The 27923-nt window shown below is 51.0% G+C and overlaps 1 protein-coding gene across 4 annotated transcripts; it reads left to right on the forward strand.

The window, feature by feature from the left end:
* KLHL12 (kelch like family member 12) lies at positions 1–27207 on the forward strand. Of its 4 annotated transcripts, XM_042229476.2 has the most exons (13): positions 404–518; positions 1916–1999; positions 2276–2511; positions 5455–5608; positions 6587–6804; positions 11032–11181; positions 12087–12201; positions 23468–23574; positions 24348–24543; positions 24973–25131; positions 25442–25540; positions 26187–26373; positions 26690–27207. In XM_042229476.2, exons 3-13 carry the CDS (start codon positions 2317–2319, stop codon positions 26814–26816), a joined length of 1707 nt encoding a protein of 568 aa, XP_042085410.1. In that variant the 5' UTR covers positions 404–518; positions 1916–1999; positions 2276–2316; the 3' UTR covers positions 26817–27207. The 4 variants fall into 4 exon arrangements, with proteins under 4 accessions (XP_012043275.1, XP_042085410.1, XP_027831820.1 ...); XM_012187885.5 differs by lacking the exons at positions 404–518; positions 1916–1999 and adding an exon at positions 1–127; XM_027976019.3 differs by lacking the exon at positions 1916–1999.
* The last annotated feature ends 716 nt before the right edge of the window (positions 27208–27923 follow it).

Consider the following 27923-nt stretch of genomic DNA (forward strand, 5'->3'; position numbering starts at 1 on the left):
ACAGACGCGACTGTGACGCAGAGAACGCCGAGGTCCGTGGTCGCGGGGCTCCGGGATTCTCATCACAGCGATGGTCGGCCCGAAAAGGCCACTGCGGACTATGGACGGGAGGAAACGGGGCGCCTCGGTGGGTTTCCTCGACGTGAGAGGGCGCCTGAACGCCTGTCAGGTGAAACGCGCCCTGCGGCCAGCTCCCTACCTTGGACACCTGCGCACTCCTCTCGGGTCTCCGCGTCTTGAGGCCCCAGGGTCGGTGGTCGCAGGGAGTCTCGGCCGCGGGCCGCACCCGTGCCGGGGCCCGCGCCCCCTTCGCGCCGCGTCCACCCGCTCCGCCCAGGCCCGCCCGCGGCGCCCGCAGTCACGTGACAGCGGCCTCGCACGTGACGCGGGCAGGCGCGACGTCATCACGGCGCGCGGCCGCGGGCGCGGCGCCGGAGCCTCCGGGTCCGGGCGGCGGCGCTTGGGCACCTCCCGGGCCGCCCGCTCGCCCCGCGCCCGCCCGGCGGGCCGGAGCGCAGGTGAGTGGCCCGGGGGCGGCAGCCGGTGCCCTCCCCCGCCGCCGTCCCCTCAGGGCGGGCGGGGGCGTCCAGGCGTCGAGCGCCGCGACCTCCGTCAGGAGGCTGTCGGGGAGGGGGGCGCCGCTGCTGTTGTCGCCCGCCGGGAGGCGGCCCCTCCAGCGGGGAGCTCGCGGGGGGCCCCGGACCAGGTGCCCTGGGGCGGAGCGCGGCCGGGGACCCCGGGAGCGGGCAGCCGCACGCTGGGGCCGTGTCTGTCTGACGCGCAGAGCCGGCTCCGACCCGCCGCCCCAGGGTCCTCCCCGTATAGCGGCGTCCGTGCGGGCCTTTCTCAGTCTCCAGAGTTGAAACGAAGTTGACTGCAGGAAGGCCTTTCTGGATATCGTCTTACGCCTGGATGAGCCACCTCCTTTCCTGTAGAACGGGTCCTGTGGAGTGGCTGGAGACCGTAAAGAATAGTGCGCTACCCATAAACAGGAGTAGATGAGGATTTAGGGGCTCGTTTTCCCTTTTCGTATAAAACTATGGTTGTGAGTTGTGGATTTTCGAAAAGCATAGTTTGATTTGATTTTCTTGGATCCTTACAGAAAATTTTGGATTCCACATAAGACAGACTCTTAGTCACCTTCCAATTTCGTTCCCCAGAAATTGTCCTTGAAGCAAATAAACAAAAATAAAATAATAACTTAACTGAAGCTTGTCAAAAATCAAGAAATTACTTCTATTAATTTTTTGACGTGTAGCCTGTTACTGAGTTCATTTAATTTATGCATACAGTGAACTTTACAAGTAACTGGCTGTGGCCATAAAATTAGTAGTAGTGTTTTGATACGTTTTCTATCCCAGTAATTCTCTCATAGTATAGAAGAATTACTACAAATACTAATTTGTTAATATTGATGAATGTATACTAATAGTTAGAGTAGGTGGACTTTCTATAGAACTTCAGTAGCTTAAGCTTGCATGGTCTCCATTATTCAGTGTAGGTACTGCATCCCCTGGAGAAGGATAATGGCATCCCACTCCAGTATTCTTGCCTGGAGAATCCCCGTGGACAGAGGATCATGGCGGGCTACAGTCCATAAGGTCACAAAGTGTCGGACATGACTGAAGTGACTTAGCATGCAGGCATGCATTGGGTCCTCATTTGAGGTTTCATTTTAAGAACAAATCCAAATATAGTTGGAAGTCATCATAAATAATTAATTGGGTGCTTCTTTAGAAAAAGTTTATTTTCACTGATACTGGCCCTTTTGCTCTAGGTTGAAGGTGCAGTTCCTTTCTTGCATTCTGTTACTGAACGTTTATTATACACTTGCTGGGAGAGAAAAAAAAAGATACATATATATAAAACTGGGTCCCCACCCTCTATAAATATTCAGCTACTTAATTTCCTTTAGGGTATTAAAAATAGTGACATCACACCTTTAAGAAATTGTATCTTCTGACTTTCACCGTGAGAGAGAGCGGCCTTGTGAAGATAGGTGAGAGAGGAATAGTCTCTTTCTCCTTGCAGCAGGGTGTTGGCGGCAGTTATGTCGGGTGGTTTGGGCACTCCATGGCAAGGGGAGTTCAGAGGGAGGAGGGATCCGATTTACTCAGGGGAATTAGTGGCTGGGTTGTGTTGGTAATGCCAGGAAGAGGCGTGTGCTCTACCTGTGGATGTTTGAGTCTGATGGCGCCGCCTCTGTTTGTAAAGCTAACTGAATATATGCAGTGTCCCCAGGCTTTCACACGTGCTCCCTGGCTTTGTTTCTTAGAGAATTCAAGGACCCCTTTCACTCGCTCTCCACGCTGCTTGATGAGAGGCATCATGGCTCCCAAGGACATGATGACAAACACTCACGCTAAATCCATCCTCAACTCCATGAACTCCCTCAGGAAGAGCAACACCCTCTGTGACGTGACGCTGAGGGTGGAGCAGCAGGACTTCCCCGCCCACCGGATCGTGCTGGCTGCCTGCAGCGACTACTTCTGCGCCATGTTCACCAGCGAGGTACGTGGTGGACCGGCTCCTGACAGGTGGAGCCCACACAGGCCACCTCGTGGGCATCTCATTCCGCTGAATGAGACAGTGGAAGTTCTGTACGATTGTGAGTCGCTATAGCCTGGTGTTCAACGGCAGACTCTGGATAACATCTGCCATTTGACTGTGCGTTAGTTTCCTCATCTCAGAATGAGGAATGATGGTAGTACACCATTTCACATGGTGTTGTGGCAGTTACCTGAGGAACTTACATGTGACGTGCTTAGAACAGTGTCCAGCATGTAGCAAACACAGATGTCAGCTATCGGATTTTACTTACCAGTGTTTTAATTTGTTTTCCTGTTTTGTTTCTTCTAAAGTGTAACATTGTGAAGACCAGGGAAGAGGGAGGCGGGAAGGAAAGAGGAGCGAGAGTCCGTCCTCACCCCACTCCCTCCTGCAGTGTGTGAGGAGAAGCAGCCTTCCTCCTCCTCCCAGGGGGCTGTTAGTGCAGTCTCAGGTGGGTGGCGGAGGACTGGTGCCTGGCTGTGTGGGCACACGAAACATCGCCAGAAAGATGCCAACTTGGGAGCACAAGCCCTTAACCAGGGAATTGGGGACAGGCTGGCCTGGCAAAAAAAACATGGTGCTCGCGAAGTGTTAGGGAAAAGACTGCCGTAGTGATTGCCTGGCAAGACACGCAGCGTGTGGAGGAGCTGCTGAGTCATGAGGGGCTCGGAAAGCTGAGCAGAGGAGAGCGCTCCCAGCTTCCAGGATTGCAAGTCTGATTTTTTTATTTTAAATAAATTGTCTCGAGTATGTTGTTTATCTGTGCTTGTACATAAACCTGACATCCTTCGTCATGGTAATCATGTTATAACGAAGGTCACCGGCCTGTGGGCCAGATGCTGTGTTAGACGATTGCCTGTCCCACTCACCCCAGGGATGGTTGTTACCATCTCATTTTACAAGTGAAGAAATAAGGTCTCAGATACGAAATGCCATACAGCTTGTAAATGGTAGAGAGGATTTAATCCTAAATTAACTTAACTTGGTTTGCCATTCCCTTCTCCAGGAACTTAACTTGACTCTAATTGTGATGTTTCCATCGTAAAGCCAGAGCCGTGTGAGATGCCGAGCCAGTGCTCAGCCACAGGGCTGGCGGGGAGAATGTGGAAGCCTGACCATTTGCAGGTCCTCCTGGGCTGCTGCGAGTGGCATTGTTCTTTATTACTTTTTTATGACTGAGTAATATTCCACTTGTGTGTGTCTGTGTGTGTCCCCCACGTATACACCACATCTTTATTCATCCGCTGATGGACGTGGAGGTTGCTTCCGTTGCTTCCGTGTCTTGGCTGTTCTAAGTAGTGCTGCTCTGAACACTGGAGTGCATGAATGTTTTCAAATTAAAGGTTTCATCTTTTTTGGAAATATGCTCAGGAGCAGTATTTCTGAATCATGTGGGACTCCTATTTGTAGTCTTTTAAGAATCTCCAGACTGGTCTCTATACCCTTGAATTTGTTTTTAACACTAAATGATTTAACCAGGAGGGTCCAGAGACCTGGATTTTAGGTTCAGTTCTCTTAGAAATTCTGTGTGAACCCTAGCGACCATCTCACCTCACTAGGTTGTCTGCAGCACAGAACGATTAAGCTTGCTGGTGTCTCCCTTCTCTCCCAGCTCTAGGTTTCCCCATAAATGCGGCGCCACTGAAGTAGCACCGGCTGGGGCAGGAGGCCTGGCTTCAGTCTGTCTCTTTCTATTAATAGTGAAGACCTAGGCTAAGTCACGTTGTTTCTCTGAAGCTCAGACCCTTCGTGTGTTAAATGGCAGTGGCTTCAGACCTAACTGCCTTACCAGGCTGCTGTGGCCATCAGGTGAACTGATAGTAAATGAGAGGCACTCTGAAAAATTGTAAAGCGAGTATTAATGTGAAATACTGCAGTTGCTGTAAGTTCTTAGATAATAAACTCATTTATGTATTTAAACTATTAGGCTAATGGGAATATAGGTTACTGACTAAGAAACTCCTGACATGAATGTACTTATATATTTCGGTTCGTAAAGACTTTACAGTTAGTAAAATGGTTTTCCAAAATAATGTACTGATGACATTTTCTGGTTTCTGGGATTTATTTTATTCTTGGCTTTGTTAGAGAATACTTTTTGATGATTCTGGACTGATGAAGGAATCAAAGTTGATCAAGATGTTTAGTTTCTAACAGACACACACTGGAGTTTTGTAAGTAATCGTAATTTCTAACCTAAGATCTAGTAAAACATTCATAAGGTGACCCATTTTCAGATGGTTACTGTCCTGTGAAGCTGAAGATTTCCACCCTTAGACAAACCGTTTTCTATGCGTGTCTGGCCTCAATTATACTCATAACCCCAAGGATATAGTCTAGACTAAATGTACCACCAATAATTCAGTAATCCCGAAAGAGAATCAACCCAGTATTTGAGGAAGTATCAGACAATCCAGTTGTCTTCAGTGGTACAGTGGTACAGTGGTACAGTGGTACACCCTGAAGGTGGCCAGTGCAGCCTCAGGACAGGTGGGACAGTGCTGGCTCATTTTGGAGGGTCTGCAGCCGGAACTCAGCGAAGTTCATGTTTCCTCTGAAAAGCCCATGGACGCTAGTGGCATGCTCATGGAACTTTTGGTTCTATTCCGTGTCTGCATTTGTTTTAATAAGAGAGCAGCATATTAAATTATTCACAAGTAAAATTGATATTCTCAGAAGGTGTCACCTCTGTGTGCTCTTGGGTTGCACATAGCTCCCCCCATTTGAAAAGCTGCAAATATATGCTGTATTTGCTTTGCATAGATCAAAAGAGACGACCTTTTTTTGTTAAAGACGTGTATGCAGTTAATATTGTTAACATCCCTTCAAGGACCCGGATACGAGCCTCTGCCTTAACCTTGTGGAATTGCAACCACCGTGATCTCACGCCCTTTTCACTTTCAGCTCTCAGAGAAGGGGAAGCCGTATGTAGATATTCAGGGTTTAACTGCCTCCACCATGGAAATCCTGCTGGACTTTGTGTACACGGAGACCGTGCACGTGACTGTGGAGAACGTCCAGGAGCTGCTGCCCGCGGCCTGCCTGCTCCAGCTGAAAGGTACAGCTGCGGAGGCGTGCACCCACAGTGGCCCACGGACGGGCCAGGTCGCGGGAGTGAGGGGCACGATGGGCCTCAGGGTTAATGTCCATGGCTGAGAAGCTGAGGCTTCAGTCGCAGAGTAGAAGACCCTCCAGGTGTGCTCTCTGGCTCTTTAGTAAAGAGGGCACGTGCTTTCTGTTTGTGAAAATATGCAGGAGGGGCCAGTAGAGGCCTTTCCTTCCGTCTGTGTGCACAGCCGTCCTGTGGGGGTCATGAGACACAAGTCATTGCCTCCATGGAAGGGAGCTCCCGCAGGTGCCTGGGTGGGTAAGGGGGCTGGGGGCCACTCACATGGGCCCTTTAACCTTCTGAACCATAGAAACTATCTATTGAACATGTAGGTTGACCCACAAGAGTGAAAGTGTAAGGTTTCCACAGCACTGGAGACGGTTCCCCTTCCAGGTGCCGATCTGCGCTAACCTCCAGATCTGTTTCTGATAGTTTTCAGAACATGACTGGAGGAGTGCGAGGCCTTTGCGTTAGTGCCAGCTCTAAACGAACGTTACACTCAGAGCTTTTCAGTTGGACAGATAGGAGAGTGCCTCCAGCCCCTCCTGTCTGTCCTCCTTTGGCATCTTTCAGTAAGTCCTCGTGTGGAGCAGGGATTAGGTGGATTGTGCTCAGTGACACTTGGTTCTGTAGCGTGACGCCCAGGAGTTTTACAGGCATGTCTTTGTGATTGTGGCGGTGTCCATGAACACAGTCCGTCCTGCTGCACTTGTTTCAAGGCTGCAGCACACATTTGTAAAGGCTTTGCTGAAGGCTGCATAGCACGTAAGATGGAAATAGGATTTGGATTCCCAAAGAATGAAATTTCTAAACTGATTCTTAGGCATTGAGCCAGGGTCCCTCTGATCCCACTCGGAGAGGTTGTGACCCAGGGACTGAGGCCTGTCCTGCCAAGTGTCCTCAGGACCCCTGTCTGTGTCTGTCTAGGCGTGAAGCAAGCCTGCTGCGAGTTCTTGGAAAGCCAGCTGGACCCTTCCAACTGCCTGGGCATCCGGGACTTCGCTGAGACTCACAACTGTGTTGACCTGATGCAGGCAGCTGAGGTTTTCAGCCAGAAGCATTTCCCTGAAGTGGTGCAGCATGAAGAGTTCATCCTTCTCAGCCAGGGGGAGGTGGAGAAGCTCATCAAGTGCGATGAGATTCAGGTACCTGCCTGCTTGGCGTCGCCTCCCTTCAGGGCTGGGCCAGAGACCAACAGGAAGGAGGGAGCTGCTGTGCTTCTGCAGCAGGGCTTTCAGCCGGGTGTCCGCATTAGCTGAAAGGCTTGGGCACGTGTCCCTGAAATTATATGCCGAATGGATTTGCATGTTTATGGGAGGGAGTTCACTTCTTCCTCAATGAAATCTGTGATCCCAGTGGTTAAGAGTCACTATTAAACAGCGTGGAATAAGCAGAAATGGGAAGTTAAGTGGATTTTTGAAGGCTACGTCTCGTTGCCCATTCACTTCTTTTGAAACATGTACTGACAGTGTCTCCCACGCAGCAGCCACGGCCTGGGTGGTGGGGAGCTGAGAGTGAGTAAGCACAGTCTTGTTTGCAGGGGATTCACAGTGTCGTGGAGGCAAACGAAAAGACGCAGGTGCTAACGGTGTCGGGAGAATCACGAGCCTGTTCAGAGTGAGGAAGAAGAAAGAAGAGTCAGCCTCTGGGTCTAGATGAGACGGTAGAGGAAGTGGGTCAGGAGGACGGAACAGAAGGCTGCGGACTGCAAGCAGGAGCACGGAGGTCGGCACCTCTGGGCGTGGCGGGCTCTGCTGGCTGAGCTGGGCAGCAGTGGCGTGCTGCCGGCCTGCGCCCCGCGTCCAGGGATGCCGCCCCGCAGGGAGGAGCCTGGGGGCTCGTGTAGGTCTGTAGCTAGGCGGGACCCCGAGTGTGCGCAGTGGGGCTGTCATGTCGCTGAGGCCAGCAGCCATCTTGGCGGCCCAGCTCTGCTGTTGGCTTCTGGAAGCTCCGAGCAGAGGCTCATTCTTGGGGAGGAGTCCCTCTGGGGGCTTTGCTTCCCCAGCTGAAGAGACGGTGACCCTCAGGGAGGATCCATGAGGCTGAGAGTTCCCCCCTCTCTCTCTCACTGTCCTCAGATAACAATGAAAATGACTGTAGATGACTGGACCCCAGACGTTCAGGGCACCTCAGTATAAACGAGAGGTGTCAATACATTGGAAGGAAAGTTTGATCCTCTAAGTGCTAGAAAAGGATGTGTTGCTTAAAGACAGTCTAATATATTTAGTAAGCATATTCAGTAAGCTGATTTATTTTGTTAAAACTAGGATTTTCATGCAGTAGCAAGTCTTCAGTGTATCTCTTAGCAGCATTCACCCGGCTTTGTGTTGGCACCTCTGCCAGGTGGCTTTTCTGAGGGAACTGGATCAGGGCATGCCCACACCCTTGTTTCTGACTAGGTTCACGTGTGGTTCACGTCTGCCCGAGACGCTGCTTCTGCAAGGGCTTCGGGGCCGAGTGTCTGCGACTTGTTCTCGCCCGTGGGGCACGGGGGGAGCTGGGTCCTCGCACGGGACGCCAAACCGGTGGTAGAGGGGGCCCCACAGACATAAGCTTCACTGCGAACACTCATAAAGTTACCAACTCTTGGCTCATTTATCAAGTATTTATTGAGTTCTTCCTGTGTGCCCAGAGCAGTTCTGGGCTGGGGATCTGGTTATGGACAGAATGGACCAAAAGCCTTGTACCCTGGAGTTTCCATTCTCCCGATACCATTCTTGGCATTTTAAAATGTGATTTAATTCTCAGAACCGTCTCTAGTTTTCCGAGATGAGTCATCACCCACACACGGCTCGAGGGGCAGGACTCGGCCACCCTCACCTCCAGACCATTCTTGCAACCACGAGGCCGGGAGCCGGCCGCCTCTTAGTTTGTCTCTGCTTGACCGAATCAGGGAGCCTTCGTTTAAGAGCAGTGGAGACTGTGAATACAGCTGGCTGGAGCAGGGAGGGCGGTGAGCTCACCTCTTCAGAAACCAGGACCAACTCTTCTGTACCATCTTCCTCAAGTATCTGGCGAGAATGGCCTTTGCTTTTTTCAGAAAATGACATTTTTTCCTCTTTTATATGCCAGCCAGAAGCACTAGCCAGATGTCTGACCCTGCTGCTAACTAACACTTCCTCTGGACCATATGAAACAATACCACTCGAAACAACGGAGGCAGTATGTCATGCTGTGTAAAACAACATGGGCTTCAGAGTCAGGCTGGAGTTTGGTTTTGGCGGTGGGGCATGTGTTCCTAGCCACTCATCTTCAGATTCCTCTCCCATAAAATGCAGAAAATAGTTGTACTTAGTACGTAGGGCTGTTCTAATGTCAGCTGATACATAAAAGAATTCTCTGTGAAAATTTATTGCAGAGAAATTTTCTCTGTAGTGAAGCATTAATGTTGGGGGCTTCTCCTCTCAATTTAGCTGTTTCTCTGCAATGTTTGTTTATTCCGTCTTTAGTAAGATCAAAGATCTCAGCTTATGATGGAAAAACCCCATTTTCAATGGATGTATCTCATTGAAACCTAGAATGTGTCAGAGTCCAGCACTCAGCTGTTCAGAACTCTGAGCCTGTCGTCCTTGCCAAAGCCAAAGTTCATTTGAAAATCACGGCCACTCTTCTGCACCCTCCCCTGCGTCTGGTCCATCGGCAGACTGGGCTCGCTTGACCCCCTGTGAGCTCAGTGTGTGAAGCCTGTCCGCACTGCCATCGTCTCAGCCTCACCGCCCTCTGCCTGTTGGGCCCAGGGTAGCCCCTGTCTGGGCTCCCAGCACGCAGCCCTTCTAAACCATCCTCTGTGGTCGCCAGAGTAACTACGAAACATCGGTGTGGTCCCATCACTTACCTGCTTGGCGCCTTTTCACGGTTTGGAGGAAAGTCCAGTCTTGTGCAGAGTTTGCTCCTCCAGCTTGACCTTTTCCATCGCCTCCCTCGCTCATCCCGCCACACCGGGCTCGGTCGTTTCCCAGGCTGTCCAGCAGAAGGTTCTGTGAAGGTGGAGGGGCCCTGTGTCCGTGCTGGCCAGTTCACTGACCCCAAGCACGGGTGGCCTGGAGCACTTGTGAAGTGCAGCCAGTGGGACTGAGAAGCTGAGTCTGGTTTCCTAGCTGCACTGCGCGGCTTGCAGGATCCCAGTTCCCAGACCAGGGATCGAACCAGGCTCCCAGCAGCTGAAGCGCCATCCTAACCATTGGACCGCCAGGGAATTCCTGAAGTGGGATGTTTAGTTTTAGCTTCACTTGAATTAATGTAGATGTCAGCAGCACGTGGGGCTTGTGGCTGCTGTTTTGGACAGTGTGGTTGTAGGGCTTCTCCAGGCGCTTGCTGTCTGCCAAGGCTAACTGCTGCCCCTCCACCAGGTGGAAACCTACAGCTCTTACAGGAAGGCCTTCCCTGTCCCATCACTCTGCATAAAGAAATCTCAAGTTCAAGTCAGTCTGTCTCCAGCCCCCGGACTTTTCCCATTTGATACATAATAACAAAGTGAGATTGTTTGCTTTTCTGACTTAACAGTTATCTCCCCACTTTAAGAGGAAGGTTCATGTCTGATTTGTCCCTCCAGAGTAGTTCCTGGCACTTAGTAGGTGTTTGGTAAATCCATCAAATGAATGAACGTTCGGAAGCATTTTCTGTCTGTTCAGTTCTTTGGAGAAGCCCCCAGAACGGCTTCTCTCTCTGGGCGCTGTCACACTCTGAGAGGATCTCAGGACAGGCGGGCGCCGGGGCCAGGTCCTCGGTGTCAGTCTTGTGAGTCCTGGTGCTCACTGTACCGAGTGCTCGTCCAGGGAAAAGGTTTCATATCCTGCCTGTCACATGTAGCTCAAACCTCAGTTCCCCAAAAGATTAATTATATGTATCATCTCAAATTGCATGGTACCTAGTACAGCATGGTTGCTCAAGTGCTCATTGATGATGCTTTGAAGACTCCGTGTTCCTTGCAGTGTTTTAAGGGAGGTTCCTGCTCACGGGCCTGACTGAGGAGTTGGGGAGCAAGGCTGGACCTCCTTAAACAGCAGCTGTGAATAAACGTGTCCTGAGAGCCAGTTTTGAATAGGGCAGCAGGTTCCCCTTTTGCCTACTAACATTTCAGAAATGACCAGAAAAAATTCAGGAATGGAGAAAATTCTGAATTAAAACCTGATTTGTGACTGATGGTCTATTAGGTACCCTCTCTCTTAGATGTTTTTCACCCATTCTGGCTATAACTCTTCTCAAGATCTTCTCTAAGATCTTCTATAAGATCTTCTCAAGATCTTAGCAAGTTGTGTCTGAAACGATTGTTTCCCCAAGAGCCTGGCTGTTTCTGGGAGATGGGAGTTACTCGGGGGAGGGGAATGGAAGATGGCTCCAGAGCGCCCCAACAGCGTGTCCCGCGCCTGCAGGTGGACTCTGAAGAGCCGGTCTTCGAGGCCGTGATCAACTGGGTGAAGCACGCCAAGAAGGAGCGGGAGGGGTCCTTGCCGGACCTGCTGCAGTACGTCCGGATGCCCCTGCTGACCCCCCGCTACATCACAGACGTCATAGACACTGAGGTGAGTCGCCGGGACAGGGGCGTCTCTGCAGCTTCACGTCCTGCACCCAGAACTGGTCCCGCTAGAGGCACAAGCACCCCGGAGCCTGTCCCGGTGCCCGGGACGCGCACAGTGCAGGGTCTGCCGGCGGTCGCCAGGCAAGTCGGGCTCCCAGCAGAAACGAGAGTCTGAGGCTTCATTTAACGTTGCTCTTTGTTGTCTTTTGTTTTGCAAGCCCCTCATTATTTTGCATAGCAGTATTGGATGATAAATTTTGTCCCTTTCTCCGTTTAAAAAAATTATTCCAAAAAAAATTCGTCCATGAGAGGGGGATATAGGTAAGCCTATGACTGATTCATGTAAAGCAATTATCCTTCACTTAAAAATAAATTGTAAAAAATGCAAGGCAAAAAAGAGCAAAAAAAAAAGTTTGTTTCAAATTCCCTTGGAAAAGACACTTTCCTTATCAAGTCTTCATTTTTGGCCTCTGGGAAAGTCAGCTTGAAAGCAGTTTGGTGTGTTTCACACCAACTTGCGTCGTGTCTTGCTTGTTACGAGCTTTCCTTCAGCCTCAGGCCCCTGTGGGGCGTTTCCTGACTTTCTCCACAAGCTGTCGGGACCACCCTGGAGACCACCAGTCTGTAAAGTGTGGGCGAGACTGGCCCAGCCCGGCTCTGAAAGTTCATCACGGACGCCTTTCCGGGCGTTGGCATTCGGGGGTCGCCAGCTGCTCAGTGTCACCTCTCAACCCCGCCTCGTTTGTGCACCTCCTTCCTGTGGTCCATCACGTGCCCTCACCTACCTTTGAACCGTGTGATGTCTGTTCAAAACAGACCTCTTTGAAATCAGTCCCGGAAACCCACGGCCTGACCCCTGCTGGCAGCCCTCCTGAAGGCCCGTGGCTCACTCTCCTCCTGCTCTTCCAGCCTTTCATCCGCTGCAGCCTGCAGTGCAGGGACCTCGTTGACGAAGCCAAGAAGTTCCACCTGAGACCCGAGCTGCGCACCCAGATGCAGGGGCCCCGGACGAGGGCGCGGCTCGGTAAGCTGGCGGCTCGTGTTCGCTGTGTCTCGTGAGCAAGGCCCACTACCTCCCTGACCTTGCGCTCCTAGAAACCAAGTTCATGTGACTGTTTGGAGGGTAAGATGAGATACAGCGAGGAAAGCACTTTATAAATGTCAAGTGTTAGGCAGTGTAAGTTCCAGGTATACTTCAGCGTTTTGGGGCCTGTGGATTAGAGCTCTCTCAGATGCCGTGTAGTCAGCGAATGGCCTGCTGCCCTGCGCCTCCCTCCTCCATGTGGAGAGGAGGCAAGGAGGAAGCCTTGCGGGTTAGGCAAGGGTCCGGGAGGTTGGAGGCGGTGCCGTGCAGCGGGCGAGGGCCTGGAGCCAAGCCAGACGGGCGGTGCTCACCCCCGATTACCACTCACCGCGGGTGTGAGCTTTGGCAGGAAACTTAACCCCTCTGGGTCCATCCCCGCGTCTGTGAAATGGGTCATCACAGCTCCAGCCTTGCAGGTTGCTGTGAAAGGGAGTGCGTGCCGCCTCTGGAGGCTGTCGCTTCAGTGGACAGGCCTGGGCTCAGGTCCCGGCAGCCGCTGGCCGGCCTGTGGGCCTAGGCAGGGCGTCCGCTGGCCTAAGCTGACGCCTCTGCCTCTGAAACGAGGATGCCAGCGTCTTCTCACCCTGGTTGCCACCGGGGCCGGATGAGATTGTGCGTGTACGAGGCCTGCGCTCCACCTGGCGCGGGGTCTGTGCTCACATGTGCTCTCGCCGTCCCGGGAGCCCAAGCGTTTGGCAGCTTATAATTACTCTGTGCATATGAGGCAGTGTTTTGTTGTTATTATTTCCTGATTTTACTCTGACCTGACTGTGGCCTCATGCGTGCTGAGGGGTTAATTGATAATTAAGCCTTTCGTTCATAGATATAAGTAGAGTGACGATTTATCTCATTCTAGTGGCAGAATTAATAGGTCTGTAGAAATTTTAGAAATAAAGAGAAGCAAAAAAGTAAACGAGCCATCTGGAATTCCACCATGCAGAGACACTGCTTCTTGTTGCTTTGTCTGTAAAGGGATCCACTCTGTTAATCCCGGGAGATGACAAAATGCGACTTGTGTCTCAATATATATACAGAGTTTATAGTCAGCATGAGACACATGGAGAAAATAGAAAATTTTTGAAAAAGATTGAAGGACTGAGTGTGAAAAATCATGAAAATATTAGAAGAAATTATAGGAAAATATTTGTATACCTTCTGGATGGCCTTTTTTTCTATTTTTATGATAAATACAAATGACATACAATTCATCGTCTTACCACCTTGTATACATTTGAGTTGTTAAATACCGTCACACAGCTCCCATGTCCAGAACCGCTTTTATCTTACAGAACTAACGTTCTGTATCCGTGAGACAGCAACCTCCCTTCCCTCTGTCCCTTTTTAACTAAAACAGGAAAACTTAGAGCCCTTCATGGTCACTTGACTGCCTCAGGTTGATTTTTTTGGGTGTTTTTTTAATGATGGCAAAAGGCAAAGACACGGACTGGTGGACTGGGAGAAAATACACTCAATACATCTGACAACAGGTTAGCATTTCTACTATAAAAAGAACCTGTGCGTAGCGACAAGGAAAAGAGCAGAGACCTCGTGCAGCAGGGCATGGGAAGCAAACAGGTAGCGCCCAGAGCACCTTGTGAGAGGGAGGCTGGGCGCCCGAAAGACGCGGCGCCCGCAGGTCTGGACAAGGCGCACACCCTGTGTGTCCCACCTCAGGAGCCTGTCCTGTGGAGACAGTGTACAGCATAGACGTAAGCACAAAAGAGTCCAGACACAGGCATAAGAATGTTCACCACAAATTGCTAATATCGAGAAAAAAAAATGAGTACAACCTGCACGCCAAGTAAAGGGGAATGGCTGGTTGAATTATGGCACAGCTGGAATGTCAGGAAGCTTAAAAGGCGTTGAGTCAGATTCACTGACTTAATTGTGTACTCTGAGTGAGGGGAAAGAAAGACTCTTCTGGGTGTGTATGTTTACCTGAGCACAGAAAAGGGTGTGTATGCAGGATAAACACTAACCCTTTAATAAAGTGAGATTGCAGGGGGATATTAACCACTAAGGCTTTGTTTACATGCCTCTTTGTTACTGCCATACGCTTGTGGTTACACAAAATAACAAGGAGTGTTCTCTGAATACCAGCTGAGCAGTGAGGTGCTGCAAGGAACCTGGCACTCGGAGACAGGACATTCCACTCGCTTTGGTTCCTGCTCCCAGTTCCGCCACTTGCCCTAGTAACTCACTGTCTGAACCCGGACGCATCCTTCAGCACCTCTGGATTACCACCAGCTGCACATCCGAGGAGTTAAGTCAGTCGCTAGAGTTCTTTCCAACACAGAAGATGTGTTTCTTTTTTGTAGAGCCAAAAGGGCCCCAGCCAGTTCATAATTGTTAAGTGGAGCTACAGTGACACTCTGTGAACCAGCAAGCCCAGAGGTGCTTTAGAGTTTGATTCCTGCCTTTGTTTGAACAGGCAGCAGAAAAGCTCTGTGGCTCAAAGAACTGGCTAGTGGTCCTGCCCTGGAGGGTTAAGAATGTGATCCTGCATGCCCACATGGTGCTGAGGTCCTTTTTGCAGAAGTTCTCAGTTCAGACAGTCAGTCGTGTCCGACTCTTTGTGACCCCATGAATCGCAGCACGCCAGGCTCCCTGTCCATCACCAACTCCCGGAGTTCACTCAGACTCGCATCCATCGAGGCAGTGATGCCATCCAGCCACCTCATCCTCTGTCGTCCCCTTTTCCTCCCACCCCCAATCCCTCCCAACATCAGAGTCTTTTCCAATGAGTAAACTCTTCGCATGAGGTGGCTAAAGTACTGGAGTTTCAGCTTTAGCATCATTCCTTCCAAAGAAATCCCAGGGCTGATCTCCTTCAGAATGGACTGGTTGGATCTCCTTGCAGTCCAAGGGACCCTCAAGAGTCTTCTCCAACACCACAGTTCAGAAGCATCAATTCTTCGGTGCTCAGCCTTCTTCACAGTCCAACTCTCACATCCATACATGACCACAGGAAAAACCATAGCCTTGACTAGACAGACCTTAGTCGGCAAAGTACTGTCTCTGCTTTTCAATATGCTATCTAGGTTGGTCATAACTTTTCTTCCAAGAAGTAAGCATCTTTTAATTTCATGGCTGCAGTCACCATCTGCAGTGATTTTGGAGCCCCCCAAAATAAAGTCTGACACTGTTTCCACTGTTTCCCCATCTATTTCCCATGGAGTGATGGGACCAGAGGCCATGATCTTCGTTTTCTGAATGTGGAGCTTTAAGCCAACTTTTTCACTCTCCTCTTTCACTTTCATCAAGAGGCTTTTTAGCTCCTCTTCACTTTCTGCCATAAGGGTGTGTAAGAAACGCCACGGGAAGAAGGAGCCACCCCTATAGACCGTTGATCAGGGCCTTTTATTGGGCGGTCGCTCTCGGGCAGAACTCCCGGGGGCAGGTAAGCAAGGAAGCGAGGGGGGGTCTGTGAAGCAAAGGGAGTCTGCGGGGTAAAGGGAGTCTGCGGAGTCTGCGAGGTGTGAGGGGTGCGGAGGGGTTTTATAGCCCGGGCCAGGGCTCCCATATAAGGAAGAAAACTCGGGCTCAGCGGTGATTGGTGTCCAAGGGCTCCGTGTCGGCTCCTGATTGGACGGCGAGGGCTCCGTGTCGGCTCCTGATTGGTCGGCTTGGTTGCCGGCCCGTCTCCGGGGTGTGTCTGCAGCGCCCTCTGCGGGGGCATGCCCAGGCATGCCTCAGCACGCCTGACCTTTCCCTGACCTTTCATCCTGACCTTGCCCTGACCTTTCAGGGTGGTGTCATCTGCATATCTGAGGTTATTGATATTTCTCCCAGCAATCTTGATTCCGGCTTGTGCTTCTTCCAGTCCAGCGTTTCTCATGATGTACTCTGCATATAAGTTAAATAAGCAGGGTGACAATATACAGCCTTGACGTACTCTTTTTCCTATTTGGAACCAGTTTGTTGTTCCATGTCCAGTTCTAACTGTTGCTTCCTGACCTGCATACAGATTTCTTAAGAGGCAAGTCAGGTGGTCTAGCATTCCCATCTCTTTCAGAATTTTCCACAGTTTATTGTGATCCACACAGTCAAAGACTTTGGCATAGTCAATAAAGCAGAAATAGATGTTTTTCTGGAACTTTCTTGCTTTTTCGATGATCCAGCAGATGTTGGCAATTTGATCTCTGGTTCCTCTGCCTTTTCTAAAAGCAGCTTGAACATCTGGAAGCTCATGGTTCACGTATTGCTGAAGCCTGGCTTACAGAATTTTGAGCATTACTTTACTAGCATGTGAGATGAGTGCAATTGTGCGGTAGTTTGAGCATTCTTTGGCATTGCCTTTCTTTGGGATTGGAGTGAAAACTGACCTTTTCCAGTCCTGTGGCCACTGCTGAGTTTTCCAAATGTGCTGGCATATTGAGCACAGCACTTTCACAGCATCATCTTTCAGGATTTGAAATAGCTCTACCGGAATTCCATCACCTCCACTAGCTTTGTTCGTAGTGATGCTTCCTAAGGCCCACTTGACTTCACTTTCCAGGATGTCTGGCTCTAGATGAGTGATCACACCATCGTGATTATCCGGGTCGTAAAGATCCTTTTTGTACAGTTCTTCTGTGTATTCTTGCCATCTCTTCTTAATATCTTCTGCTTCTGTTAGGCCCATACCATTTCTGTCCTTTATCGGGCCCATCTTTGCATGAAATGTTCCCTTGGTTTCTCTAATTTTCTTGACGAGATCTCTAGTCTTTCCCATTCTGTTCTTTTCCTCTATTTCTTTGCACTGATCGCTGAAGAAGGCTTTCTTATCTCTTCTTGCTATTCTTTGGAACTCTGCATTCAGATGCTTATATCTTTCCTTTTCTCCTTTGCTTTTCGCTTCTCTTCTTTTCACAGCTATTTGTAAGGCCTCCCCAGACAGCCATTTTGCTTTTTTACATTTCTTTTCCTCTGGGGATGGTCTTGATCCCTGTCTCCTGTACAATGTCACGAACCTCATTCCATAGTTCATCAGGCACTCTATCTATCAGATCTAGGCCCTTAAATCTATTTCTCACTTCCACTGTATAATCATAAGGGATTTGATTTAGGTCATACCTGAAAGGTCTAGTGCTTTTCCCTTCTTTCTTTATTTTAGTCTGAATTTGGTAATAAGGAGTTCATGATCTGAGCCACAGTCAGCTCCTGGTCTTGTTTTTGTTGACCATATAGAGCTTCTCCATCTTTGGCTGCAAAGAATATAATCAATCTGATTTCGGTGTTGACCATCTGGTGATGTCCATGTGTAGAGTCTTCTCTTGTGTTGTTGGAAGAGGGTGTTTGCTATGACCAGTGCATTTTCTTGGCAAAACTCTATTAGCCTTTGCCCTGCTTCATTCCTCATTCCAAGGCCAAATTTGCCTGTTACTCCAGGTGTTTCTTGACTTCCTACTTTTGCATTCCAGTCCCCTAAATGAAAAGGACATCTTTTTTGGGGTGTTAGTTCTAAAAGGTCTTGTAGGTCTTCATAGAACCGTTCAACTTCAGCTTCTTCAGCATTACTGGTTGGGGCATAGACTTGGATAACTGTGATATTGAATGGTTTGCCTTGGAAATGAACAGAGATCATTCTGTCGTTTTGAGATTGCATCCAAGTACCGCATTTTGCACTCTTCTGTTGACCATGATGGCTACTCCATTTCTTCTAAGGGATTCCTGCCCGCAGTAGTAGATATAATGGTCGTCTGAGGTAAATTCACCCATTCCAGTCCATTTTAGTTCGCTGATTCCTAGAATGTCGACGTTCACTCTTGCCGTCTCCTGTTTGACCACTTCCAATTTGCCTTGATTCCTGGACCTGACATTCCAGGTTCCCATGCAATGTTGCTCTTTACAGCATCGGACCGTGCTACTATCACCAGTCACATCCACAGCTGGGTATTGTTTTCGCTTTGGCTCCATCCCTTCATTCTTTCTGGAGTTATTTCTCCACTGACCTCCAGTAGCATATTGGGCACCTACTGACCTGGGGAGTTCCTCTTTCAGTATCCTACCATTTTGCCTTTTCCTACTGTTCATGGGGTTCTCAAGGCAAGAATACTGAAGTGGTTTGCCATTCCGTTCTCCAGTGGACCACATTCTGTCAGACCTCTCCACCATGACCCTCCCATCTTGGGTTGCCCCACAGGCATGGCTTGGTTTCGTTGAGCTAGACAAGGCTGTGGTCCTAGAGTGATCAGATTGACTAGATTTCTGTGAGTATGGTTTCAGTGTGTCTGCCCTCTGATGCCCTCTTGCAACACCTACCCTCTTACTTGGGTTTCTCTTACCTTGGGCGTGGGGTATCTCTTCATGGCTGCTCCAGCGAAGCACATCTGCTGCTCCTGACCTTGGACGAGGGGTGTCTCCTCACCGCCGCCCTTCCTGACCTTCACTGTCGGATGGCTCCTCTAGGCCCTCCTGGGCCCCAACTAGGCTCTTAATTAGGCATCTCTGTGTTTCCGCTTTAGAATGAGCCGTGCCGGCCCCCCTGTGCTCTGCCGTCCCCTTCAGGGAGGCAGCTGAGCCAGTTACCGGGACGGTGGCTCTTCTGCACACAGCACAGGACGGTGAAATGCACAGGAGTGAGCCTAGCGTGCCACCCCCTACACGTGGGGGGCTTCTGTTTTCCTTACTGACCGTGCCCGCTGCTCTCACCAAAGATGTAATGGAAACTGCAGCTCCTGCCTGCTCACCGGCTCCTTTCCTGTCCAGGTGCAAACGCAGGGCCCGAGCGCGTTCTTGGCGGTCCTGCCGCCCGTCTGCTCTTTCCGACAGCAACGTACCCCAGGGCAGGGACAGTCCCAGGAAAAGAGCGGTGACCAGGCCCTGCCAGGAGGCCTCGGTGTCCGCAGTGTGTCTGCACACACAGTTGTCGCCAGCGCTTTTAGACACGTTTTCCTCCTCGTAAACACGGAGGTCCAGCTTGACAGGCCCCCATTGATTGGCGGAGAACGAACAGGTTTCCTTCTGCTTAGCCATTTCCCTGATTCTTCTTCACAGTAGGCAGACTGCTGGAACAGTGGTCCCCGCTCAGGGTCCAAAGATAGTGAGACCCTTGGAATTGTTCTGAGGAAGACTTCCAGGCACAAAGCAATAGAAGAAATTTAAAAGTCAATGTTTTTGATCAAATAAAAATCAGGTACAATGTTGTAAGGTCAGTTAGGAAAATAAATTCACTACAGCCACAGCAAAGGGTTAAAGTTCTTTGTAAAGAACTAAACAAAAAAATGCGCATAAGACAAAAACACTAGAGACTTGAGTGTATGGTTCACAGCCAGGGAGTCCTGGTAAATATAAGGGGACAGGTTCAGCCTGCTGCTGCTGCAAAGTCACTTCAGTCGTGTCCAACTCTGTGTGACCGCACACATGGCAGCCCACCAGGCCCCCAGCCCTGGGATTCTCCAGGCAAGAACACTGGAGTGGGCTGCCATTTCCTTCTCCAAATAAAGCCTTACTAGTGATAAATAAGACAATAAATACAATTTCCTGCAAAGTTATCAGAGTAAGAACGTGCAGCGCTGCAGAGAGCAGAAGGGGCGGCCCCTGCAGTGTTGGCGGGGGTGCGGTTCGCTTCACCCTCAGAATCTCACAGGCCGAAAGAGTCTTTAAGGTTCATGTTCTTCGCTAGACACTGCTCTCATTTCCGTGTTGAAGAAACAGGGAAACGTCCCATATTCACGGATGTTTATCACAGGATTATATGTGATTATTTATAATCCAACTACCAGCTCCTGAAATGCCTAAAATATTAGACTCATAAAGGAGTTTGTGAATATCTTGAGAAAATGAAATGAAAACAGGATGAACTATGATATGGCCCCACTTCTGCTGCATAGATACTTAGAGACAGAACTGGAGGGAGATGATCTTATGTTTTTGTGTCTTTGTGGAATTACAGATAGAGTTTTTCATAATGCTTTTATTTTCAAGCTTTTTAACAGTGAAAATGTATTTTATATATTATATGTTTTATAATCACAAGACATAAAATTTTTATATCTTTTTAGCCAAAGGGAGGGTTATATGCAAGTAAGGATGACAGTCATACCTGCTCTTGAGTTGTTTTTTAAACTTTTTAAAAGGAAGTCATCTTTGTAATAGGAAAAGCTACACAGGCTAAACAGACATCAGTATTGCCTAAAATTATGTTTTCAGTGTTAAAACACTGGCCACCTTATCCTCAGCAAAAGCTCTGTTGGCGCTGACATGAGCTCTACTGCAGTGGGAAGTGAATCACTTCACTCACTTGGCAGACGGGCTTCAGCACAGGGGCTCCTTCAGGGACGGTAATGGGTAACACATGAACCATGAACCTCCACATGTCCAGCTGGTTTTAGAAAAGGCAGAGGAACCAGAGATCAAGTTGCCAACATCCGCTGGATCACCGAAAAAGCAAGAGAGTTCCAGAAAAACATCTATTTCTGCTTTATTGACTATGCCAAAGCCTTTGACTGTGTGGATCACAATAAACTGTGGAAAATTCTGAAAGAGATGGGCATACAGACCACCTGACCTGCCTCTTGAGAAATCTGTATGCAGGTCAGGAAGCAACAGTTAGAACTGGACATGGAACAACAGACTGGTTCCAAATGGTGATTGCAGCCATGAAATTACAAGACGCTTACAATAACCTCAGATGCAGATGAGGCAGAAGGTTTCTGACCAGACCAGTGAGAACAGTGTCGACTTTAAAAGCAGATGGTGACATGAAATACTTTGCTGACCAACTAAGGTCTGTCTAGTCAAGGCTATGGTTTTTCCTGTGGTCATGTATGGATGTGAGAGTTGGACTGTGAAGAAAGCTGAGTGCTGAAGAATTGATGCTTTTGAACTGTGGTGTTGGAGAAGACTCTTGAGAGTCCCTTGGACTGCAAGGAGATCCAACCAGTCCATTCTGAAGGAGATCAGTCCTGGGATTTCTTTGGAAGGAATGATGCTAAAGCTGAAACTCCAGTACTTTGGCCACCTCATGCGAAGAGTTGACTCATTGGAAAAGACTCTGATGCTGGGAGGGATTGGGGGTGGGAGGACAAGGGGACGACCGAGGGTGAGATGGCTGGATGGCATCACCGACTCGATGGGCATGAGTCTGAGTGAACCCCGGGAGTTGGTGATGGACAGGGAGGCCTGGCATGCTGCGATTCATGGGGTCGCAGAGTCAAACACGACTGAGCCACTGAACTGAACTGAATGGGCAGAGGGGCTCGGGGGCCGGTGGTCTTGGCGCCTGGGCACTCAGAGCCCTGAGCTGCTGAGCAACCCCCACGCTCGCCCTGTCTGCACTCCTCTGTGACCCGGGGCCAGCCGGAGCCTGCACTGAAGCCTTCCTGCCAGCCGGCTGGCCCTCTGGGTGTGCTTGGCTCAGTGGAGTTTGCTTTACTGTGCGAAGCATAGGAAACCCCCTCAGTTGTGAGTGTTTTCGCTCAGTTGCCCCTCCGGGGTCATCATGGCCTCCCCATCCGTGCGCACGTCAGAGGGAGAGAAGAGTTGGGGGAAGAAGTGGGTAAATGGGAGAAAGGGCTGCCAAGGAAGACCCTGGCTCCCCAGCTCGGAGGAGCTTAAACAGTAGGGTCTTGCGAAAGGACCCTGTGTTCAAATGCTTTGTTTGCAGAAAGGAAGTGACTGCTCACCTTGAAGTAGGGTCCACCTACTTTACTTGGCAAGTACACAGAGAGGTGCCCTCTCATAAGAGGAGGGTAAAATCCGTGGCTTATGTGTGGGTTATTAAGGGAAATAGCAAACATATATAACAGCAGAATCATCAAAGGATTCCCCCATACCCGTCACCCAGTTTCAACAACTACTGACTTGTAGCCTATCTATTTTGAAGCAAATCCCAGACAGGATAAAATTCCATCCATATTATGCTTTTGTGTGTGTCTCTGAAAAATGAAACATACAACCAATTATTCACTTTCATCAGATGTAAGTACACGTTCACATTTCCGCAGTTTTCCCATAATTTATTTTTCTTTGTTTTTGAATGCTTCAGCTGCTCCAGCCGGCATCCAGACAAGGCTCACGTGTTGCGCTGGGCTCATAGCTCTCCTAACTCTCTGTAAAATCCACAGGCTTTTCACTCCTGCTTTGGTTTTCCTCTGCAGTTTATCTGTTGAGTCTCCCACGAGCTAGATTTTATTGACTACATCCCAGTAGTCTCATTTAACACGTTTTCTGTCCCCCGTGTCTCCTGTAAACTGGTAGTTAAACTAGATTTGATCAGTCTTGATAAAATTTAAGATTCAGCTTCAGTTTTGTGGCACAGGCTCTCCACAGGCGATGGTGGCGTGCTTCGTGCTGAGCGGTTTTTGCTGTTCCCCTGCCGGTCGTGGCAGCCGTGACTTCACTGGGGGCTTGTCTGTATTTCCTGTCAGTTTAGAGGTACTCCATTTGGTCTTTCCAGTCCAGGTCAGCTAAATGCCCTCCTGACTGTCCTGAAATGCCCCAGCTAACTTCTCTACAGTAGAGCAGCTACACAGGGGATTTTCTCAAAAGAAATATCATGGGAATATTATCCAGAGAAGTCCCTAGGGAAAAGGGGAAGACACAAAAGCTATCAAAATGCCTCGTTTGGTAAGATAGTAGAGAAAAAGACTCCCTTTAAAAGTCTAGCCTTATGGTCGGTTACCTGGCAGTTTTGATGAATTAACAGGACACGTGGTCGTGGAGTTGGCTAATTTGGAAAAATAAAAGTCATGGAAAAGATTTTTAAATTTATTATTTGGTTCCTAAGCCACATCTCAAATTTTGGGAGCCAAGGTTAGGAGAAAATTCTTTGCCATCACAAAAAACTCCCGTTTTGAGTTTTACAGGGTGAGAAAGGCAGGGAGCTCCTCCAGCCTACCCTTAGAGCCTGTTGTGAACTCAGCTGGAATCGTAAAGATGGGCTGATGCGGTGTAGGGTGTGTTCAAGCTTCTCCCATGGACAGAGGAGCCTCACGGGCTACAGTCACAGGGTCACAAAGAATCCAACACAAGCGAGCACACACAGGGCGTGTTCAGGCGTGCCCTCCAGAATTTTAATGTTGTCTAGAAATTCACGTTTCAGAGATTCAGGCTCTCAGGGAGGAGCAGTTTGCTGCTGGGCAGCCTCGTGGAGGACCTCCTGTCTCGGGTGGCTCCTCCAGGCCACGCGGGACAAGGCGCCCGGGTGCTGTCTGCGCTGCTCCGCCCCCGAGGCAGTCAGCCAGCAGCCACGGGAAAGCGGCCCCTCCTCGCTTGTCCTCAGGGGCCAACGAGGTGCTTCTGGTGGTCGGGGGCTTCGGGAGCCAGCAGTCTCCCATCGACGCCGTGGAGAAGTTCGACCCCAAGACGCAGGAGTGGAGCTTTTTGCCAGTAAGTTGTGGTGGAACCAGGCCCGGGGAAAGAGCTTAAATGTCCGCAGTCCCTGACTCCGGGTGGTAACTAACCCAGCCCTCAGAGTGGAAAGGCCTGGTCACAGCAGCAGAGTTCCTGACAGTAGTCAGTTACAGTAGTTGGTTGTTGACTAACTCGGCTTCAGGAGGACTCACGGCCCTGTGTGCAGTTACACTCAGCTGGCCACCACCATTCCCACGCCTTCCGGCCTCCCGATCGGTTCACAGGGTGCCCGCTCCTGCCCTGTTAGCCTGAGCACGGTGCTCAGCTGTGCTGGACTGAGCTGGTGTCCGTGGGACCCAGGGTCTGTGTCTCCTTGGGGGTTTCTGCTTCAGTGCAGTAACTGTGAGAACCATGGGGATCTTTGGGTCATTTCTCATGGCCTTTCAGGTCATTGGGTCCTGGCCCTTAGAGAGCAGTGCACTAGTCTCTTCCTGCTTCACGGAAGGATGTTGGTCTTTAGCGCAGTGCTTATGGAATGGGAAGGAATCAGATACTGGATAAGGGAAGGATGGTAGATCCTCTGGAATCCTTAGAGACAGACGCACAGAAGACACTCATCAGTAAGAGCATCACTGAGCAAGAGGCGTTTGTCCAGTGGACAGGCAGCAGATAAACCTCTGCTCAGAGGGCTTCACGGCCACAGGCAAAGCAACAAGGTGCGGAGGGAAACCCAGGAAGGACCACAAAGGTGAGGCCTGAGACTTGTCTGGCTAAAGTGGCAAAGGCGCCTCTTCTCCCCTGAATCCCAGAGCATTACTCGGAAGAGACGCTATGTGGCCTCGGTGTCCCTTCACGACCGGATCTACGTGATTGGTGGCTATGACGGCCGCTCCCGCCTCAGCTCCGTGGAGTGTCTGGACTACACGGCAGACGAGGACGGGGTCTGGTATTCTGTGGCTCCGATGAACGTCCGGCGGGGCCTGGCTGGAGCCACCACCCTGGGAGGTAGGCTGCTGCACAGGGCGGCGCGTGCATCTCGGTGTGGCTGGATCGGGGTTCACACCTCCATGAAATGTGGAGGCAGCCGGTGGGGTCAGTCACACCTTTCTGGTTTCGGAAACACTCCAAGGCATCTCAGTGCTGACACTGGAGTTGGTAACTCAGGCTCCAGTGTGCTGAGGGGGCAGCTGGCGCTAGTGGTAGTTTTGCAGACTCGCATCTAGGAATGTTTCTGAAGATTCCATCTTACCCTGTTCTTCTCACTTGTCTTGACTGTGCTGTCCTCTTTAAGAAAGACTTGATTTATCCCTTAAAAAAAACCAAACAGTTGTTTCTGGCTCCAGGCATTTGGAAGAGTTGTGGGAGATTTGTAGACAAGGAGTCGTTACAAACCTCTCACTCTCTAACGGTCTGTGGCTCCTTCATTCTGAGCAGATATGATCTATGTCTCTGGGGGCTTCGATGGAAGCAGGCGCCACACCAGTATGGAGCGCTATGACCCGAACATCGACCAGTGGAGCATGCTGGGCGACATGCAGACGGCCCGGGAAGGTGCCGGCCTCGTGGTGGCCAGCGGGGTGATCTACTGTCTAGGTGTGTGGGGTCTGGGACGGGGTGGGGGCGGGATGACTAAGGGCAGCGGCCTCGGCGCAGGATCCCTTTCACTGGAATTGGTTCATAGACTTCCTCCCCCTAAAACCCTGGTCTGTCCCAGTATAGTTTCCACTCACTGGGATTCTCCTTTTCGTGAGAGCAGAAGACAGGTTGCTCTCAGGTTTCTCTCTGGAGCCCTTGAAGAGAGCTGGGACGAAGAGCCTCAGTCAGGGCACTTGAGGAAGGCAGGCCAGGAGCGGGAATCCGCACCGACCATTCTTTCTGGAATGGTTCCCGCTCTGTCTTTCAGGAGGATATGACGGCTTGAATATCTTAAACTCAGTTGAGAAGTATGACCCCCATACAGGACACTGGACTAATGTCACACCGATGGCCACCAAGCGCTCTGGTAAGACCGGGCAGGCCCCAGGGGCCGGAGGCGGAGCTGTCAGAGCTGCCTGGGCAGTGGGGCTGCAGGCCTGTCATCACTGGCAACCTGGGAAACATGGGTCAGGGCCGTTGTCCTCAGTGTCTGTGCTCCCTAAATACAGCGGCATTGGAGACAGCCCAGACTCTCCCTGGGTTAGGGTGAGAGCAGAGCCTCCTTGCCTTGTCTTTTTGTACCTGAGTCCCTCCCTCCATCCTGGCCTCCAGCTCAGCTCTGTGCAGTGGCGTGGGCTGCCTGAGGGAGCATGTGCAGGAGTCGGGCAGGGAGGGGTCTTTCTGAGCCCTCAGGCTGGTGTGGAGGAACAGAGAGCCCTGCCTCCCGGTAGCAGATGCTCCAGACCCATCACGACCCCTCTCTCTTTCCCTCTTTTTTCCACTCCCTTCTCTCATGACAAGGGTTGGGCTCCGAGTTAATGAAAGTGAGATGACGGCCAGGCGAAGAGGGCTGCAGGTGCGTGGCCTGTGCTGGACTAGATCCTCCAGGCTGTCTGGCCCTGGCCCATCCCTCGGCCACTCTGGGGCTCACCCAGCCGTCTGTCAGTGTTTTGTTTCTAGGGTTCAGATCCTCAGCCCAGCAGCCGTCATCTGTTGTGCCCTTTCCTCCCCAGGTGCAGGGGTAGCGCTGCTGAATGACCATATTTATGTGGTGGGGGGATTCGATGGTACAGCCCACCTTTCTTCTGTGGAAGCCTACAACATTCGCACCGACTCCTGGACAACGGTCACGAGCATGACCACCCCGCGGTGCTACGTCGGGGCCACGGTGCTTCGGGGGAGACTTTATGCAATTGCAGGGTGAGGGGTAAATCTGGGATCCAGGGCCGTGTGAGCTGATCCACGTGTGTGGTGGAGACAGGGTTTGGTTCCGCAGAGAGGGCTCCATGGCAATCTTAATGTGGGGCCCTGTGGGGAGGGGGGGCCTTGTGGGGAGAGGTGGGGCGGAGCCTATTGAGACAGGCTGTGGGCGGGGCCTTGTGGGGAGGGGGCGGGGCGGAGCCTATTGAGACAGGCCCTGGGCGAGGCCGGGGCGGGGCAGGGCTGGGGGCGGGGCCGGTGGGCGGGGCCGGTGGAGGTGCGCCTTTCTCTATCCCTGCTGGCCCTTCTCCCTCAGCTACGACGGGAACTCCCTGCTGAGCAGCATTGAGTGCTACGACCCCATCATTGACAGCTGGGAGGTCGTGACCTCCATGGGAACTCAGCGCTGCGACGCCGGCGTGTGTGTTCTCCGAGAGAAATGACTGGGCGAAGAGACAGTTTGCAGAGAACCAAGGGTCCTTTCCAGAATGTCTGTTCTCAGTGCGGGGAGGGGATGACAGGCTCAGTGCCGCGGCTCTCACTGAGCTTATTTGACACGCCCTGGCGTTGGGGGTGTCCCCGAGGGCGGAGGCCGCAGGCACTCGAGGGCGGAGGCCGCACCCTGCATGGGTGTGATCGGCCAGACCCTTCTCCTGGCCGCGGGGGCACTTGGTCCTCGCCTTTAACCTCGTGTGCGCTCCAGAGAATATACCTTGTGCCTCGTGTGCTGTGGACAATTAAGGTGAACATGAACTCCAGGGTGTGGGCAGGGCTGGAAGGGTACCAACTCTCTTGGTTTTCCAAGAATAAATCTCTTTCCTAGTCTACAGGTAACAGGGGCAACAGAGTTCTGTTTTGGAGGAAAACGAGGGAAGAGCCCTGTCAAAACCTCGGGGGCCTCGGGAGTGGGGAACTGGGTGTCCAGTGCAGGACGGGACCTGGATGCGGTGGGGTGTGAGAGAGCCTGCAACACGTGGAAGGCTGAGGGGGCGTGTTACCTGAGGGTCTTTGCTGGGCCCTAGACACAGAGCAGCAGTGCAGGAAACGTGTCCCAGACCGAAGTTCCTGTGACTTCACCATTGCCCACCCCCGCCCCCGCCCCGGCTGCCGCACCTGTATCCCAGGAAGGCTTTCCTCTGTTGAATCAAGGACTGCTTTCTCCACTGTTGCCGTCGGTACTGTTTATAGGGGGAGGGGAGGAGCGGGGGTGGCAGTCGCCTGGTGACTCCCCTGGTTCTTGTAAGAGCATACTTCTGCCAAGGAGTCGTTTTTACTGCTGTGTTTTGTACATGTTGTCCTTTCTTATTAGAACACCCCTTCCCTGTCTTTAGACTGGATCTCACTCATCCCAGGACGGAATAACGATGAGAACCGAAACCCGTTTGTTAGTTCGGCGCCTCCCGGCCTTCTGAACTCCCAAGGCGCCCCTGTGCTGCGCAGAGGCACTCCTGCTCGGAGAATCGGGAGTGTGGGGACCGCGCGGTCGCCTAAACAAGAAGGCACTTGCCCTTTGTTCTGGAATTCCTTTTTTTCCTCTTTCCCTGAGTTAA

This window comes from Ovis aries, chromosome 12 (assembly GCF_016772045.2).
Source record: "Ovis aries strain OAR_USU_Benz2616 breed Rambouillet chromosome 12, ARS-UI_Ramb_v3.0, whole genome shotgun sequence".
Classification (NCBI taxonomy): Eukaryota; Metazoa; Chordata; class Mammalia; order Artiodactyla; family Bovidae; genus Ovis; species Ovis aries.